Genomic DNA, 19,707 nt, shown 5'->3' with positions numbered 1-19,707 from the left:
CCAGAGCGAGAAAGGGAGACGTTGCTGTCGAAAAACGGCAAAATCAAATGGTCCTCCGCGGCCTATCGCGGCCCGGACCGACCCCGCGCCATCCGCCCGCCCTGCCCCGCCGTGACGCCGGGCCCCACGGCCTACGCCGCGTCGCGAGCGCTCGACATCGAGTCCGCCTTCCGGCTGTTTGTCACACCGGCGATAGAAAGGATCATCGTGGACATGACCAATCTGCAGGGGGTGAGAAAATACGGAGACGGCTGGCGACCCATGGACTCCACCGACCTGCGCGCCTACGTAGGGCTGCTGATCCTAGCCGGCGTCTACAGGTCCCGAGGCGAGGCCGCGGCCAGCCTGTGGGACGCCGAGAGCGGCAGGACCGTGTTCCGCGCCACCATGCCGCTCAAGGCGTTTCACAAGTACTCGAGGCTGCTGCGATTCGACGACCGCCAGTCGAGACCCGCGAGACTCGCCACCGACAGACTGGCGGCCGTGAGAGAGGTGTGGGACCTGTGGGAGGAGCGGCTGCAGGCCCTCTACAACCCGGGGCCCGAAGTGACGGTGGACGAACAACTGGTCCCGTTCAGAGGTACCGTCTATGCATCTGTGTACGTACGCGTAGCGTAGAGAGCACGGGCAGTCTATGTATCTGTGCATAGAGAGCGGTAGCAGTCAATGTATCTGTGTTTGTACGCGTGGCGTAGAGAGCACGGGCAGTCTATGTATCTGTGTTTGTACGCGTGGCGTAGAGAGCACGGGCAGTCTATGTATCTGTGCATAGAGAGCGGTAGCAGTCAATGTATCTGTGTATGTACGTGTAGCGTAGAGAGCACGGGCAGTAGTAGCACGGGCAGCGGTAGCAATCGGCAGTAGTAGCAATGGGCAGCAGTAGCAATGGGCAGTGGCACGGGCGGCGGCGTCGGCGGCTGCGTGTAACGTAAACGCAGTGCGCCCCGATGGTGAGCCTGTAACGATGACGCTGCTGCTAATCTCCTGCTAATCTCCTCTCCCTCTCCTCTCCCTCTCCTCTTCCTCCCCTCTCCCTCGCCTCAAGGACGCTGTCCTTTCCGACAGTACATTCCCAGCAAGCCGGCCAAATACGGCATCAAGTCGTGGGTGGCCTGCGACGCCAAGTCCAGCTACGCTTGGAAGATGCAAGTGTACACCGGCAAGGCGGCCGGCGGATGCCCCGAGAAGAACCAGGGCGCGCGCGTCGTCCTCGATCTGACCGAGGGACTGCCGGCCGGTCACAACGTCACGTGTGACAATTTCTTCACCTCCTACGAACTCGGGCAGCGGCTCCTCGAGAGGAACCTCACCATGGTGGGCACGGTGCGAAAGAACAAGCCCGAGCTCCCTCCCGCGCTGCTCCAGTCCAAGGGCAGACAGGTCTCGTCCTCCAGGTTCGCCTTCACGCCCACCGCCACTCTAGTGTCCTACCTGGCAAAGAGAAATAAGAACGTGCTGCTTCTGAGCACGCGGCACGCGGAGCCCGACGTCAGCGATCGCCGAGACCGGAAGCCGGCCCTCATCCTAGACTACAACTGCAACAAGGGCGGCGTGGACAACCTAGACAAGGTGGTCGGGACCTACAGCTGCAGACGGATGACCGCCCGCTGGCCCCTGGTCATCTTCCACAACATCCTCGACGTGTCCTCCTACAACGCCTTTGTCATATGGCGAGAGATCAACCCCGACTGGATGCCCGGGAAGCGGAACAAGAGGAGGGTGTTCCTGGAGCAGCTCGGAAAGGCGCTCGTGAAGCCCTTGATCCAAAGAAGGCAGCGTCTCCCCCGCACCGAAGCCGCGTCCGCACTTGTCAAAGTCATACGGGGCGAGCGTGTATCCGCCGAGGCTCGTCCGCAGGCCCGCGAGCGAGCCGCCGGCCCGGCCGCCGCCGCCCCGGCCGCCCCGCTGGGGGCGAGTAAGAGGAAGAGGTGTCAGGTCTGCCCACCCAAGAAGGACGCCAAGACACACACAGCATGCTGCAGGTGTAAGAAATACATCTGCAAAGGCTGTTCACACCCATACTGTCACACTTGTGCCCACTGGGCCTTTAGCCAAGACGGGACAGAGTGACCCGGGGGGGGACACTGTGTGCTAGGCATAATAGAAGGACAACGGGAGGGTTAATACTTTAGTATTTGTGTTTTTTTTTGTTTTTTTTAATTGGACAAATCAGTAATGTAAAATATATACAAACATTTTGGAAAAGTCAGGGAAGGAGCAGGATGTTGCATTTTTGGGGGGTCATTATTTATAATTTTTTTATAAAATCAAAAGTCAGTGGGCGTTGGCCTTTGGCGTTTCTAGTGTAGAAAGGAAAAAATAGTTTTTCAACCACTCCACAAATTTCTTGTTAACAAACTATAGTTTTGGCAAGTCAGTTAGGACATCTACATTGTTCATGACACAAGTAATTTTTCCAACAATTTTTCACAGACAGATTATTTCACTTATAACTCACTGTATCACAATTCCAGTGGGTCAGAAGTTTACATACACTAAGTTGACTGTGCCTTTAAACATGTCATGGCTTTAGAAGCTTCTGATAGGTTAATTGACATCATTTGAGTCAATTGGAGGTGTACCTGTGAATGTATTTCAAGGCCTACCTTCAAACTCAGTGCCTCTTTGCTTGACATCATGGAAAATCAAAAGAAATCAGCCAAGACCTCACACAAATATTATAGACCTCCACAAGTCTGGTTCATTCTTGGGAACAATTTCCAAACACCTGAAGGTACCACGTTCATCTGTACAAACAATAGTACGCAAGAATAAACACCATGGGATCACGCATCCGTCATACCGCTCAGGACGGAGACGCGTTCTGTCTCCGAGAGATGAACGTACTTTGGTGCGAAAAGTGAAAATCAATCCCAGAACAACAGCAAAGGACCTTGTGAAGATGCTGGAGGAAACAGGTAGAAAAGTATCTATATCCACAGTAAAATGAGTCCTATATCGACATAACCTGAAAGGCCGCTCAGCAAGGAAGAAGCATTGCTCCAAAACCGCCATAAAAAAAGCCAGACTACGGTTTGCAACTGCACATGGGGACAAAGATCGTACTTTTTGGAGAAATGTACTCTGGTCTGACGAAACAAAAATAGAACTGTTTGGCTATGATGACCATCGTTATGTTTGGAGGAAAAAGGGGGAGGGTTGCAAGCCGAAGAACACCATCCCAACCGTGAAGCACGGGGGTGGCAGAATCATGCTGTGGGGGTGCTTTGCTGCAGTAAGGACTGGTGCACATCACAAAATAGATGGCGTCATGAGGAGGAAAATGATGTGGATATATTGAAGCAACATCTCAAGACATCAGTCAGGAAGTTAAAGCTTGGTCGCAAATGGGTCTTCCAAATGGACAATGACCCCAAGCATACTTCCAAAGTTGTGGCAAAATGGCTTAAGGACAACAAAGTCAAGGTATTGGAGTGTGGGCAGAACTGAAAAAGCGTGTGCGAGCAAGGAGGCCTACAAACCTGACTCAGTTACACCAGCTCTGTCAGGAGGAATAGGCCAAAATTCACCCAACTTACTGTGGGAAGATTGTGGAAGGCTACCGAAACGTTTGACCCAAGTTAAACAATTTAAAGGCAATGCTACCAAATATTAATTGAGTGTATGTAAACTTCTGACCCACTGGGAATGTGATGAAATAAATAAGAGCTGAAATAAATCATTCTCTACTATTATTCTGACATTTCACATTCTTAAAATAAAGTGGTGTCAGGAATTATGAAAAACTGAGTTTAAATGTATTTGGCTAAGGTTTATGTAAACTTCCGACTTCAACTGTAATTTTTTTTTCATACTGACCAGAGTTGCATCTCTTCGAGGAGGTGGCTTTTGTCTGAGGATCGGGGAGCCTAGATAGAAGAAAATGAGATTGTGGTTTAAATTCTGTGAGTGTATTAGTTTAACAAACGCTATGCCTTCCAATTCCGTCTCTGAATGACAACTCACCAATCTCTATTCTGTGAGGAGTGATGCGGCCTATGGCTGGAGAGGCCGGTTCTGCTTTGCCCTTTCCGTCCACCAGGGCGGCACCAGGGCTGAAGTCCGAGCTAGAGCAGGGTATGGGCAGGCTGATCTGCCTCTTGGCCAGGGAGAGGGTGGTCAGGGGGGTGTCCTCTGACTGGCTGTCTGTCTGCACATCCTTCTCACTCAGGGCCTTTTTTTTGAGCAGGTTGCTGATCTCCATGATGTTGCCAATTATCTCCACAGGGCCAGTTAAGGGGTTCTTCTTATTACTACTACGGGGAGAGAAATCCTCCTTCACCTTCTTCAGGTAGGAGGCCGGGGCCCATCCCTCCTTATCCTGGTACCTGAGGATAGAGTTGAGGATGGAGGTAAAGGGAAGAGAGGAGGTGATCATGAGTGAGAATAACCATAATCAAGAGACAGCATAAACAGGCAACAGTTTATATTGTGGTTGGAGCACAAATCATGGCCTTACCTGATGAACCACCAGCCCTCCAGGTTCTTCTGGATGACCTCCACAATGACTCCTTTCTCAAAGGCGATCTCATCCTTCCCCTCGCTGGTGTATGGCTGAACCGTCATATACTTCTCCTCTGGCGGGCCACAGAGAGGGCGTGGGAACACAAGAGACTCACGTCAGTTTCATACTTCCTACGCTGCTTCAATAACAAAACATTACTCAAACAAATTTAAAATATGTCAACATTTTATAGGAGGTAGGGGAGACCGGGGTTGATTGTCACTTTTTATCAATAAGTGTATTTCTCAGGACCAGTATATCTTACAAGACCATTTTCAATATTAGGAGAGACTAAGGTCTTGAGTTGAAATGGGGACCATTTAATCCTCATAACGTATTCCAACATGGAATTATAAGCCATTCAACACACGCTGTCCACTTGTGACACCCGGCCCCATCCCGGGGTTGGTTGTCACACAGTATGGGGTTGGTTGTCACACAGTATGGGGTTGGTTGTCACAGTGTTTGCAATTTGTTTTTCCTCAACAATTGAGCCAATTTACAAAGTTCTAGAAAAAGTGAAGCCTTTATTTATTGAACAGTATTTCTAAAATAATACAAATAAATACATTCAAATAAATTCAACATAATTGAGTATTTGCTTTGACCTTGTAGTTCTTACTCCACTCAAATTGTAATATCAATGCTTAACAAAACAGTAACCATCTGATATTTGGATGAAAATTAAATATTTTAATGAAGATGAAAAAAGTAAAGCTGTAAACATTTGTGTTAAATACATTTTTTGTTGAAAACAAGGAATGTTTTTTCAAACAGGAACAGTTTGAAAAAAGTGTGTGTGTGTTTGTGTGTGTGAATGTGTGTGTGTGTGAATGTTGCTGACTCTCAGTCGGAATCACATGACTCACAGTTTTGACAAGTAGGCCCAGATTGGACCAAATCTGAACCAATCATAGAGTTTCACAAGTTTGGACAGAAGAGTATACAGTAGAGTACAGTACAGTAGGATACAGTACAGTAAAGTAAAGAAAGGTAAAGTAGACTATAGTTCGGTACAGAACAGACATTTAGAGTACAGCACAGTAAGGTAGAGTACAGTGATGTACTGTATTATATTCTACGGTACTCTACTAAAATACACTCAACTGTACTCTACTTTGTTCTACTGTACTGCACTGTAATCTTATATACTGTACGCTACTCTACTGAATTAAACTGCACCGCACTGTACTGTACTCTAATATACTGTACTCTACTGAATTAAATTCAATTGTACTGTACTCTGCTGAATTAAACTCTACTAGACTGTACTGTGCTGTACTGTGCTGTCCAAACTTGTGAAACATTTACGTCTTTTCAACATCCGGAAAATAAGTCTTCAAGGCGTTTTTCAATGTCATTTAGCTTTTGGGTACATTGTTACAATGGGGACGGTTGTCAGATTGTGACAAGCAACCCAAACATCAATGTGACAACCATCCCTAACCCCCCCAATGCTAATTAAGATGTTATTTACCAGATGTGATATGTTTTATGACTGCTGCAGGATGAATGTGCCTCTCTGAGGACATTAAAAGTTCTGAATCTGAATGACCTTGGAACTCACAAATAGGCTTGTAATAAAGCTCTCCCTTTCCTCTTTTCAATAAAAGTTACAAAGTCTGGGTAATATTCCTTAATTAACTATTAATTAAAGAAATAACAAGCATTTGAATATTTACTTTCACCAATGAAAAGTGTTCCTCTCACCTCAATGTTTAGTGATCCTGACCTGAATTGACCACACGGATGACCTCTCCTATAGAGGACGCACATTTTTATCTTGAAATTAACACAGCACCCAATGGATTTTGAGTAATAAGCACTGTGACAACCAACCTGTGAGACAACCAACCCCGGTCTCCCTACTCTAACAATGGTATAAACATCTCAGAGGAAGTGAAATTAAATCAAGACATATCTAGGAAAACTCAAGGGGTGTGAATACTTTCTGAAGGTACTGTATCTAGGCCACATAATATAGAAGTCTGTTGACTTAATGATATGTCTCTGGGTGTAGTTCTGATGTGATTGATTCTGTCAGATCCACAAAGATATCCAGCATTTTACTATCAAAGGCTTCCAAGAATCAGGGACACTAATTAAATGCCTAGTTAAATAAAGGTAAAAAATAATCAAATGAATAATATGATGTCAATCACTTCATACTGAAAATGCCTTCCTGCAGCAACTGACAATTACCTTGACTTGATGTCATGATAGTTGATTATTCGGTGTAAATATGGGGCAAAATAAACTCACAATCACTAGTCTTTTGAAATGAGGAAAACAGTTCTAACCCAGTGGGCACACACTGGTTGAATCAAAGTTGTTTCCACGTCATTTCAAATACATTACGTTAAACCAACGTGGAATAGACGCTGAATTGATGACTGTGTCCAGTGGGCAACGACAGAGTGGACTAATGGCATGGTGGCGGTCAGCCTCTGTAAACTCGGGTGATGATAGAGAACAGAGACGCCATCTTGATTTGTAACTTCCCAAAAGGCCAGAGGGCACGCTCAGTGACAGTACTTCCTGTCATTACAGACCAGAGGTCTCATCTTATCACACCGTAAAACACAGGCAGAAGGAAGGAATGTTGCCCAGCAGAGTAAAGAGAGAAGAGGGGATATCCTATCTGCCAAGACCATTTGAATACCTCTGGAATCACTGGATTCCTATCTGATATTTGTCTCCTTTCCTCTGCCCATGTTGAGTCTCACTCAGGTATTTAAAAGAACTGAATAAGGATATAGTTAAAATTCCTATTACTTTCAAAGAAATAGGCTCATGTACAGCCGTGTAAATAGAACCGAAAATGCCACTTCCTGTATGCTTTGTTTTCCTCTGCACTGACCTATGGGACCTCCGGTCTCTCTGTTTAAGGTCTGGTAGGGCTGTCTGTACAGGGGCAACCCTGTTCAACCTTCCTGATCTCACATTCACCAGCAGGGGGGAATCTCTGAATCAGATATTATGTTAACCACAACATGCATCGCTTGCATAACTTTTATACATTATTTTCCTGCAGTCAGCGCTATTTCAGCTTCTTTTTCTTTTCTTTTTTCTTTTTTTACATGCGAGATTTAGTTCCTGCAGTGGAAAAATCTCTTTTTACTCCAGAGGCCTACATTTCTTGTGTGCACTGTGGACACTGTTGCCAAGCACAAACCTTGGGCTGGACTCAAATAGCTTATCCTTACTCCGCTGTCAGCAATCCAACTGCATCCCCTGTCAAAAAAACCTGGCTCGAGGCAAGGCTAATGTGTGCAAGCACAAACACGTTTCACACTTTCTCCAAAAGATGAATAAAACTCTTTACTGGCCTGGTCCATCGGGAGACCTGCTCGCTCTTAACACCTCCAGTTGATAAACGTCTGTCTTTTTAACTCCTTTTGAAAAGTACACACGGTGTATTTTGAAAGAATTCAGACCTCTTGACTTTTTCACATTTTGTTACGTTATACTCTTATTCTAAAATGGATCAAATATTTTTTCCCCCTCATCAATCTACACACAATACCCCATAATGACAAAGCAAAAACAGGTTTTTAGAAATCTTTGCAAATTTATTACAAATAAAAAACAAAAATACCTTATTTACATAAGTATTCAGACCCTTTGCTATGAGACTTGAAATTGAGCTCAGGTGCATCCTGTTTCCATTAATCATCCTTGAGATGTTTCTACAACTTGATTGGAGTCCACCTGTGGCAAATTCAATTGATTGGACATGATTTGGAAAGGCACACACCTGTCTATGTAAGGTCCCACAGTTGACAGTGCATGTCAGAGCAAAGACCATGCCATGAGGTCGAAAGAATTGTCCGTAGAGCTCCGAGACAGGACTGTGTCGAGGCACAGATCTGGGGAAGGATACCAAAACATTTCTGTAGCATTGGTCCCCAAGACTTTATGGTAGAGTGGCCAGACGGAGGCCACTCCTCAGTAAAAGGCACATGAAAGCCCACTTGGAGTTTGCCAAAAGGCACCTAAAGAGTCTCAGACCATGAGAAATAAGATTCTCTGGTCTGATGAAACCAATATTGAACTCTTTGGCCTGAATGCCAAGCGCCACGTCTGGAGGAAACCTGGCACCATCCCTACGTTGAAGCATGGAGGTGGCAGCATCAGGTAAAATAAAAAATAAAATAAAAATTCTGTGTGGATGTTTTTCAGCGGCAGGGACTGGAAGACTAGTCAGGATAGAGAGAAAGATGAATGGAGCAAAGCACAGAGAGATCCTTGAGCACTCAGGACCTCAGACTGGGGCGAAGGTTCACCTTTTAACAGGACAATGACCCTAAACACACAGCCAAGACAACACATGAGTGGCTTTGGGACAAGTCTCTGAATGTGTTCGAGTGGCCTAGCCAGAGCCCGGACTTGAAACCAATCGAACATCTCTGGAGAGACCTGAAAGTAGCTGTGCAGCGACGCTCCCCATCCAACCTGACAGAGCTTGAAAGACTCTGCAGAGAAGAATGGGAGAAACTCCCCAAATACAGGTGTGCCAAGCTTGTAGCGTCATACCCAAGAAGACTCGAGGCTATAATCGCTGCCAAAGGTGCTTCAACAAACTACTGAGTAAAGGGTCTGAATACTTATGTAAATGTCATATTTCCTTTATAAATGTTTACATTTTTTACAATTTATTTTTTTTTTTTATGTTTTTGCGTTGTCATTACGGGGTATTGTGTGTAGATTGATGTGGGAAAAAACGATTTTATCCATTTAAGAATAAGGTTGTAACGTAACAAAATGTTTAAAAAGTCAAGGGGTCTGAATACTTTCCGAATGCACTGTATGTGTTCATGTTTAATTTGCTTGTAAAAAGCCAAGCAAAGTGGCAAAATATTTTATGCGGCCTACCAAAGTCAATTATGCTATGACTTTTAGATAGTTGTGTAGCTATATCTATAGCTGTAATTCAGAAAAGATTAGAGTTGCACATAGTGGTGAATTAAAATGAACTGCTTACATGAGGCAATCTTATTATATACTGTAATATAATTTCACTCAATTTCCAACACTGAAATATAAGTTGCTGACTTCATCATTGATTTCAAGACTACTACATTCAAGTGCAGAAACTACTCAGTTTCTACACTTGAATGTAGTAGTCTTGAAACAACAAGATGGTACATTTTTTTGTAAGTTTATCTTCTGCATAAGGTAAAATCTGTAACTGTTGCAAGCCACCACTGTGGATGTGAAAACCTGTTTAGCATGGCAATGACATGGCTGGACTGTTAATTAGCTGGATAATAACGATGTTAGTGATTATTGGGTGTGGGTCATGACGGTGTAGCAGACAGCATATGACAAGACATTTCATTAGGCATCAGTTGTAGGGTGGCAAAGCGAGGGTATTTTACTAGAAACTTTAGAAGTTTATCAGTAAACTACCAGGTAACTTTCAAGGATTTTATGTAATTTATCACAAGATCTAGTGGCCCTTTTGGGTACGTCAGATTATCACAGGTGTCTGTAAAATGATTTAAAAAAATAAAAATAATAATAGAATGACAAAGCCGTAAAACATTATCCTAAATATAAATGTCACGCCCTGGCCTTAGTATTCTTTGTTTTCTTTATTATTTTAGTTAGGTCAGGGTGTGACATGGGGAATGTTTGTGTTTTGTTGGTTTTGGGTGTTTCTATGGTAAAGGGGTTGTTGGGTGTAGTATATGGGTTTGTGTTGAGTACATGTGTTTAGCGTTGTCTATGTATGTTTAGTTGTCTAGGAGAGTCTATGGTTACCTGAATGAGTTCCCAATTAGAGACAGCTGATTTCGGTTGTCTCTGATTGGGAGCCTTATTTAGGGTAGCCATAGGCTTTCATTGGTTGTGAGTAGTTGTCTATGTGATACGTTTGTAGCCAGTGTGTGCACATCGTTGTTTAGCTTCACGATCGTTTTCTTGTTTTGTTTAGTGTTTAAGTGTTTTTGTTTTGTTTGCCTTCTTCATCAATAAAAAGGAGATGGCTTATTTTCCTAAAGCTGCGTTTTGGTCCGTCAATCCACCATACGATCGTGACAGAACTACTCACCATTACAGGACCAAGCGGCATGGAAGGCGGCAACAGGACCTACCTACACAGGATTCGTGGACATGGGAGGAGATACTGGATGGTAAGGGGCCGTGGGCACAACCGGGAGAATATCGCCTTCCTCGTGAAGAGCTGGAGGCAGCTAAAGCCGAGAGAAGGCGATATGAGGAGGCAGCACGGAGACAAGGCTGGAAGCCCGTGAGTACAACCCAAAAATTTCTTGGGGGGGGCCTTAAAGGGAGTGTGGCGAAGTCAGGTAGGAAACCTGCGCCTACTCCCTGTACTTACCGTGGAGAGCGAGAGTACGGGCAGACACCGTGTTACGCAGTAGAGCGCACGGTGTCTCCTGTACGCATGCATAGCCCGGTTCGGTACATTTCAGCTCCACGTATCGGCCGGGCTAGACTGAGCGTTGAGCCGTATGTCATGAAGCCGGCCCAACGCATCTGGTCACCAGTGCGTCTCCTCGGGCCGGCGTACATGGCACCAGCCTTACGCATGGTGTCCCCGGTTCGCCTACATAGGCCGGTGCGGGTTATTCCACCTCCCTGCACTGGTCAGGCGACGGGGAGCATACAACCAGGTAAGGTTGGGCAGGCTCGGCGCTCAAGGGAGCCAGTACGCCTGCACGGTCCGGTATTTCCGGCGCCACCTCCCCGCCCCAACCCAGTACCACCAGTGCCTCCTCCACGCACTAGCCATATGGTGCGTGTCTCCAGCCCTTTACCACCAGTGCCTAAACCAAGCACCAAGCCTCCTGTGTGTCCCCAGAGTCCTGTGCGTCCTGTTGCTGCTCCCCGCACTAGCCCTGAGATGCGTGTCCCCAGCCCGGTGCCACCAGTCCCGGCACCACGCACCAGGCCTACAGTGCGCCTCAGCCGGCAGGAGTCTGCCGTCTGCACAGCGATGCCTGAACTGCCCGTCTGCCAAGCGCCATCTGAGCCATCCGTCTCCCCAGCGCCATCTGAGCCATCCGTCTCCCCAGCGCCATCTGAGCCATCCGTCTGCCATGAGTCTACTGAGCCGCCCGTCTGCCACGAGCCTACTGAGCCGTCTGCCATGAGCCTACTGAGCCGTCCGCCAGACAGGATCTGCCAGAGCCGCCAGCCAGACAGGATCTGCCAGAGCCGCCAACCAGACAGGATCTGCCAGAGCCGCCAACCAGACAGGATCTGCCAGAGCCGCCAACCAGACAGGATCTGCCAGAGCCGCCAACCAGACAGGATCTGCCAGAGCCGCCAACCAGACAGGATCTGCCAGAGCCGCCAACCAGACAGGATCTGGCCAGAGCCGCCAACCAGACAGGATCTGCCAGAGCCGCCAACCAGACAGGATCTGCCAGAGCCGCCAACCAGACAGGATCTGCCAGAGCCGCCAACCAGACAGGATCTGCCAGAGCCGCCAATCAGACAGGATCTGCCAGATCAGTCAGCTAGCCATGAGCAGCCAGATCCGTCAGCTAGCCATGAGCAGCCAGATCCGTCAGCTAGCCATGAGCAGCCAGATCCGTCAGCTAGCCTTGAGCAGTCAGATCCGTCAGCTAGCCATGAGCAGCCAGATCCGTCAGCTAGCCATGAGCAGCCAGATCCGTCAGCTAGCCATGAGCAGCCAGATCCGTCAGCTAGCCATGAGCAGCCAGATCCGTCAGCTAGCCATGAGCAGCCAGATCCGTCAGCTAGCCATGAGCAGCCAGATCCGTCATCTAGCCATGAGCAGCCAGATCCGTCAGCTAGCCATGAGCAGCCAGATCCGTCAGCTAGCCATGAGCAGCCAGATCCGTCAGCTAGCCATGAGCAGCCAGATCCGTCAGCCAGCCATGAGCAGCCAGATCCGTCAGCCAGCCATGAGCAGCCAGATCCGTCAGCCAGCCATGAGCAGCCAGATCCGTCAGCCAGCCATGAGCAGCCAGATCCGTCAGCCAGCCATGAGCAGCCAGATCCGTCAGCCAGCCATGAGCAGCCAGATCCGTCAGCCAGCCATGAGCAGCCAGATCCGTCAGCCAGCCATGAGCAGCCAGATCCGTCAGCTAGCCATGAGCAGCCAGATCCGTCAGCCAGCCATGGGCCGTCCCTCAGTCCGGAGCTGCAGTCCCTCAGTCCGGAGCTGCAGTCCCTCAGCCTGGTGCTGCCCCTTATCCTGGTGCTGTCCCTTACCCTGGTACTGCCCCTTAGTTCGGAGCTGTCCCTGACCCTGGTACTGCCCCTTACCCTGGTACTGCCCCTTAGTCCGGAGCTGCCCCTTAGTCCGGAACTGCCCCTTAATGCAATGGGGTTAATGTGGAGGGGGGTCTTTTGGAGGAAGCTAAGGAGGTGGTTAGGGACTGTGGTGACGTGGGGACCACGACCAGAGCCGGAGCCGCCACCGTGGATGGAAGCCCACCCAGACCCTCCCCTAGACTGGTTAATGGTGCGCCCGGAGTTCGCACCTTAAGGGGGGGGGTTATGTCACGCCCTGGCCTTAGTATTCTTTGTTTTCTTTATTATTTTAGTTAGGTCAGGGTGTGACATGGGGAATGTTTGTGTTTTGTTGGTTTTGGGTGTTTCTATGGTAAAGGGGTTGTTGGGTGTAGTATATGGGTTTGTGTTGAGTACATGTGTCTAGCGTTGTCTATGTATGTTTAGTTGTCTAGGAGAGTCTATGGTTACCTGAATGAGTTCCCAATTAGAGACAGCTGATTTCGGTTGTCTCTGATTGGGAGCCTTATTTAGGGTAGCCATAGGCTTTCATTGGTTGTGAGTAGTTGTCTATGTGATACGTTTGTAGCCAGTGTGTGCACATCGTTGTTTAGCTTCACGATCGTTTTCTTGTTTTGTTTAGTGTTTAAGTGTTTTTGTTTCGTTTGCCTTCTTCATCAATAAAAAGGAGATGGCTTATTTTCCTAAAGCTGCGTTTTGGTCCGTCAATCCACCATACGATCGTGACAATAAACCATCAACTTAGTGAATACTATTGGTGTATGAGGGTTTCAGCATGAAATATGACACACTTTTATGGATTTTACCATGTAAATATGTCTTTGTTGTAAATGTTATGGTGCCAAACTGGTGGAAGTTGTGAAAAAAAGTAAATAGTTGGAAAAATGAATTGAAATAATGCCATTATTGATTAGATGCTTTTTAAAATTTTAATTAGGCTATTTTTATCTTTAACCATATGGTATATCCACTAAACTCAAGTATAAAGTATCTAAATTACCATAGATTGCCATAGATTACTTGAAGATTCTGTAAACTTTGGTGAATTACAGGTAGCTTTGCAACCCTAATCAGGCATGAGAGAAGACAGGACAAGGTACAATGGGGACAGGAGAAGAGGACAGGTGAGGGGTCAGAGGATAGAGGGATGAGGGGTGAAGGAAGATGAGGAGGTGGGCACCCTGTCTCAGATCACCTCGGCTCTGCTGCCTGCTGACCATTCCCCCCAGGGTCCATCTCCGGTCCATCCTCTTCAGATGGGCCTTACGTCGTTTAGTGACTGAACCACGCACATGGTGACCAGACACAAACACACACAAGTGGGGACAGAGACATAAAAGGCAGGCACATATATCACAAACGACATGGATTCAACTCTGTTATTAGTTAGTCACATGGCAAACATGGAAACAAAAACACCACATTGCAATGGAAGGACTGGACAGTGATGGGGGTGAATGAATGTTACACAGGAAATGTAAGCCATGGACATCTTCTCTGTGGCTGGTAATTAGCGAGGATTGTTAGCATGGTTTTCCCATCCTGTCCTGCAGGAGCATCTGGGGAACACATTGCTGCTTGGGAATAGTATGTAACTAATAGACCAGCTGAATTGCTTTGGCAGCAGCCACAACAGGTCTATAATTGTTGAGGGTTTTTGTTAGTTAAATGCAGGAGACGGGAATGATTAGGAGCTTCGGAGGGATCTTTTGTCACATTCCAACACTATAAACGGCAAGGCTTATATAATTATCTAGTTCAAGGAAAAGATTTCCATCACTAAACCAGAGCACTAATCTCAACGTTTAGCATGAAGTTGAGATTTCAGGCAAAAATTGAGAGGTACGTACTCTGGGAGCTGAAAAACTTAAATTACACATTTTTCGAAGTACCTGCTCAAAAATATACAACAACTGATTGATAACCATTATATTGGATGAGTCAATCTGAGAAGGCCTATCATAGGTATTACAGAATAAAAACAAATAATGAAATATGACCACCCCAAGTAAAAACACATCCAAGTGTTTCTCATTAATGTGATAGTCTTTCTCCAATGAGGAAGAAATTCCCCATTTACACTGTCATATCCTCCAGTCCAAACGTCAACATCTTCAGCTGAAGCCATATAATGTGTTCCAAGTCCTGTTCGCCACAAGAGCCCCATCTCAATGAAAGTGTCTTACAGAGTGCTATGGAGCACAATCCACAGGGCTAACAGAGAGAGTTTATGGATCCTGAGGTATTCCCATGACTGATTAGACACATAAACGCTAATTACACTGACAGATTGTCCCCTGACCGCACGTCTGCTATGTGTGTGTGTGTGTGTGTGTGTGTGTGTGTGTGTGTGTGTGTGTGTGTGTGTGTGTGTGTGTGTGTGTGTGTGTGTGTGTGTGTGTGTGTGTGTGTGTGTGTGTGTGTGTGTGTGTGTGTGCGTGTGTGTGTGTGTGTGGGGGGGGGGGGGGGGGGGGGGCACAGTTGTGGGGTTCGTGTAAATGTGAAAATCCAGAAAGCTGTCTCACTAACAGAGAGATTAATTCCTTCTTTAAAAATGTTACATTTTTTATAAGGAATGGATATGCATTTTGGATGCATGCCTTGGGAGAAAGAAGCCCATTGAGATTACTTTGTAACTATTGGACTAAAGAGGGTAATTCACTACATTATGTGCTGTATGCTGTGCTCTCCTCCAGTCAAAAGATCTACAGTGCCAGGGGGGATGTACAGGGCTGGCGCCAGAACGAATCAGTTGGACGGGCATTTGATTTCCATAGGGAGGCACGTTTTTATTTTGGTATGGGTTTTATACTAAAGATATGTAATTTAACTGTAAAAATGTATTACCTTTCAATGTGGCATGAACACAACCAGTCATGATGTTTTCATTTGATTGTCAAACAAATCACTTCAAAAAGTAGGTTACCTTCGTCCAAAATAATTCCACAATCAAAACAGTGCACTCGCCAACTTTCCTTAAAAGTGGCTGAAACTATGTCCCTGGAGAAAGCATCTAAGTGAGTGAAACAACGCCCCACTGCTTTACTATAAATAGCCCATGTATCTGATACCGCCGGGCGAAAAACAGTATGACATGCCACAGTCCTTTTAGACAGACAGCATAAGATACATGGGCTACAAATACTGAGACAGAAGGGTGCTATTTCGCTCGCTCGGATGCTTTATCAGAAAATGATGTGTCTTTCTGTCGGCGAGCATCTCGGTCAAATAAATTATCAATATTTATATATTTTATTGGGAAGGGCAAGAAGGTACGGTAGGGCGAGCCAGGCCCCCTAAGGCCCGCCCATAACGCCGGTCCTAGGAATGTGGGTCACAGTGTTTTGGAGTCGACACTCGTTACAGTAAATGCTTGTTTTGCCAGAGTGCTGGAAAATCTGAATGTTTGCTTGGAACAGTAAGATGCAAGTAAATGATTTCCATCTTTAAAGTTGCCTACTGTAAAATAATGATTTGCACTTGTCCGTGAGAGAGTGGAGAGTGAAAATGCTAGGCACTGATCAGTCTGTATGAATTTATCTCAGGGCCCGGAATAATTAACATCAGACATGACTTTACTAGCAAAAGACTCACATAAACATCTTCCTCACAGCTCAATCCCTACAGTGAATCAAACATGCACCTCTTTCATTCGTTCACCGTCCAAAACTCCAAGGAGGTAACCTCTTTTTAGTATAGAATTTCTACACTGCTACTGTAGAGTACAGTACGTCACTCAGTGCACCTCAGCCCAGAGTTGTGGCTTAGGCCCTGGCAATCCTTCTCCAGCCTATTTACTCAGGGCTGAATCTGGAGCTTGTTCAGGGGTGCTTATAGTGGATAACAGCACAGAGAAGGGTGTTCTCACTGGACGAGGGACGTGAGCGTCAGTCGGCGGTGGGTCGGGGGTGGGAGTCAGACTACTGTACCCTTTTAGAGATGGGTGAGGGGAGGTTGTAGGTCCCTAAATGTCACCATGTTGCTGGAAGTGACGAAGGCTAACATGGTCGGTATTGTGGTGCAGCTTGAATAGTAGATGTATTGTACAAGCTTTCTTCCTGTATTCAAAGTGGTGTGGAGCTCTTACCTTCCCCGGACTTGGAGGCGCCCAGCTCCAGTTCATCTCGTGTGTTGCTGTGGGTGTTCAGGTAGGTGGCAGGGACCCAGCCCTGCTCTTCCGCTGTACTGACAAACCACCAGCCTAGGGGCACAGAGAGAGGGAGGTCAATGGAGGTACTGTAAGGTAAAAAGTGATCATACAGTACCTGGTAAATTACTGGTTATTCATTGCCTATTGGAATAGACACCTACCCTGAAAATTCCAATTATAGAACAATTATTTAGGATTAAATCAATTACCGTTGGGACTTGCCTTAAACGAGACAGATTTTGTAGGATGTTCGTTCAACATGACTAGCACAGCATCTTTCAGTACGGTTTATAAAATAATCTGATAAAGGACTTTAGAGGAGTGTTCCTCCTCCATTTCAAGAAAAATGTCTGTTCTAGTTTATAGACCCTGATTCAATTTATATATTTTTACCTTTATATAACTAGGCAAGACAGTTAAGAACAAATTCTTATTTACAATGACGGCCTACCCACCCGGCCAAACCCTCCACTAACCCGGACGACCCTGGGCCAATTGTGCGCCGCCCTATGGGACTCCCGATGAACACAAAATCCATGTGTACGTGTGTGTATAGTGCCTACAGTATGTTATCATGTGTGGGTGTGTACTTGTGTGTCTGTGCCTGTGTGTGTGTGTCTCTTCACAGTCCCTGCTGTTCCATAAGGTGTATTTATCTGGGGGGTTTTATCTGATTTTACTGCTTGCATCAGTTGCTTGATGTGGAATAGAGTTCAATGTAGTATTTAGTACTGTGCGCCTCCCATAGTCTTTTCTGGACTTGGGGACTGTGAAGGGAACTCTGGTGTCATGTCTTTTGAGGTATGCATGGGTGTCTGAGCTGTGTACTAGTAGTTTAAACAGACAGCTTGGTGCATGTCAATACTTCTCACAAATACAAGTAGTGCTCAAGTTAATCTCTCCTCTACTTTGAGCCAGGAGAGATTGACACGCATATTATTAATGTTAGCTCACTGTGTACTTTATAGTCTCTATCCCCAAGCCCAACAACATCACATCTGGTTTGGGATGTCTTTGTGACGACATAAATCCTGATTTGGCCTTGTTAGCCCTGACTTTCATCAACATCAATCATAATTTAAATGGGTGGGACGTTACTGGCAAAACACTCAACGTCTTGCTTGATTTTATTTATTTCCTTGGGATATGACTGAATTACTCAGTCAGTTGGATACCAGACAAAGGTCTGAGTGAAAGGTACAGTATTGAGCATACACAGGACAGCTTCATCGAACAAATAATGTAAGAAAATATTGATGTTCTTAGTGCATGGAAATAAATGATGTATTAAAATGAACAGTGAGATTTAAGTTCCAGGGCCTTGTGAGTCACGCATGTTTGGGTCCTTTTCTGAGTCATATGGTCACTCACAGAGTGGATGTGAAACAATACATAGACCATTTTTTTTCAGTGCCTGACTGGCTACAGCCAGTAACCTTGATCGCTATTAACTCTTTTGCACGAACCCCAGCGCTGCTGCCACGTAGGCTAATCAATACCATTTCTCTGTCGCTTTGCTCTGGAGAGGTCATGGCTGTTCACCGCAGGAGAGTGAAGTGACAAAACACCCTCGTTAAACCTCCCCTGTGATGTGGCGCTCCACGAATGCTCTATTTGTTGTGGTAACCAGAATCCAAGATGGCTGACAGCTCTTCACAACCCTCATAAAGAAGACTGGAGGGTTGAATGGAACATTCACGGCTTCTCCAACCTCTAGGAGTTCACTGACTGTCTTGTGGAGCAATGCTGTGAAATGTAAATACTTTTGCCTAACAATATGTATTAGAGCTATGTAAGCTAAAGATATGTCGCCTATGCGGAGTTGGAAGAAACTGGAAGACACAGTATTTTCAACCTAGCTCCGTTTCCCCTGAAAACCGGATGTGGGGACTCCACTCAGATGTTTCTTTTATGCCTGCTGCGTTAGCTATTAACCTATGTGATATATCACAAAACACTGCACTTTACAAATGTAAACAGAACGCTGAGGTACAGTACAGTAGACATTCAAGTTTATGGGACAGTCCTCACCCAAACCAATCATGGAACATAATGTTTAAGATCTATTATGCAATTTTATATCGTCCAATCAGGGGTATTCGATAACAGACAGACAGAAATGATAGGTATCAGGGTTAACCATGAGTTGATGATGATGATGCGAGCCAGGGTCATTTAGAGGAAGAGGACTGCACTATAACACTTTGCTACACTATAAGCGGTTTCATGTCTTTGCCACATTCAATGAAACACGTTGACAGGCAACAGTTGCAGTGCTTCAAGGACATAGAGCAGGGATAATTATGAATAATTACAAATCATTTGTAGACGGCAAATTGACCGCAAGAAGCCCAAACAGATATGTTTGACTAAAACATAATAATTTCAAACCTTTCTTTCATTTGTATGCGATCAAGTGTCTCTCTATTTTGTGTGGGAATACTTGAGAACAGATTCCTTAAATTAAAATCACTTGGTGCTGATTTCCTGGAGTTTTTAGTCTGTTATGTCCCCCCAAATAAACTTGCTCAGAAAACTTTGAGGGCCAAATAAAACCATGTGCGGGCCAAAATCGGCCTGCGGGCCGCCAGTTGGGAAACCCTGACAGAGCCTGGGGCTAGGTTGAATATTGATTTAAAACAGGAAATTGCCGGATAATGTGCAGAACTTACAAGCTGTTAGTTTGATGAAGAGGGATCCAAAAAAATTGAACAGAGTGGTATTAAGATAGATTAACAACAAAGATGTTATTTGCCAACCTAGAATATCACCTATTCAATCTATATACATGGGTGAGTTGTTT

The 19,707-nt window shown here is 45.9% G+C and overlaps 1 protein-coding gene across 2 annotated transcripts in view; it reads right to left on the bottom strand.

Annotated features, from left to right (window-relative positions):
* The window catches only part of LOC129836364 (SH3 and PX domain-containing protein 2A-like), a 97,043-nt gene that overhangs the window by 10,966 nt on the left and 66,370 nt on the right, over positions 1-19,707 (bottom strand). Inside the window, exons 8-12 of one of the 2 annotated variants that reach the window (XM_055902419.1) lie at positions 16,842-16,955; positions 13,950-14,033; positions 4,460-4,577; positions 3,967-4,328; positions 3,820-3,869 (exon numbers count right to left, since the gene is read on the bottom strand). In XM_055902419.1, the coding sequence (XP_055758394.1) occupies positions 3,820-3,869; positions 3,967-4,328; positions 4,460-4,577; positions 13,950-14,033; positions 16,842-16,955 (728 nt within the window). The remainder of the gene's footprint in view (positions 1-3,819; positions 3,870-3,966; positions 4,329-4,459; positions 4,578-13,949; positions 14,034-16,841; positions 16,956-19,707) is intronic. The other variant, XM_055902420.1, reaches the window with a different exon arrangement.

The sequence above is a fragment of the Salvelinus fontinalis genome, chromosome 37 (assembly GCF_029448725.1).
Source record: "Salvelinus fontinalis isolate EN_2023a chromosome 37, ASM2944872v1, whole genome shotgun sequence".
NCBI lineage: Eukaryota > Metazoa > Chordata > Actinopteri > Salmoniformes > Salmonidae > Salvelinus > Salvelinus fontinalis.
This window is presented reverse-complemented; position numbering and strand designations above follow the sequence as displayed.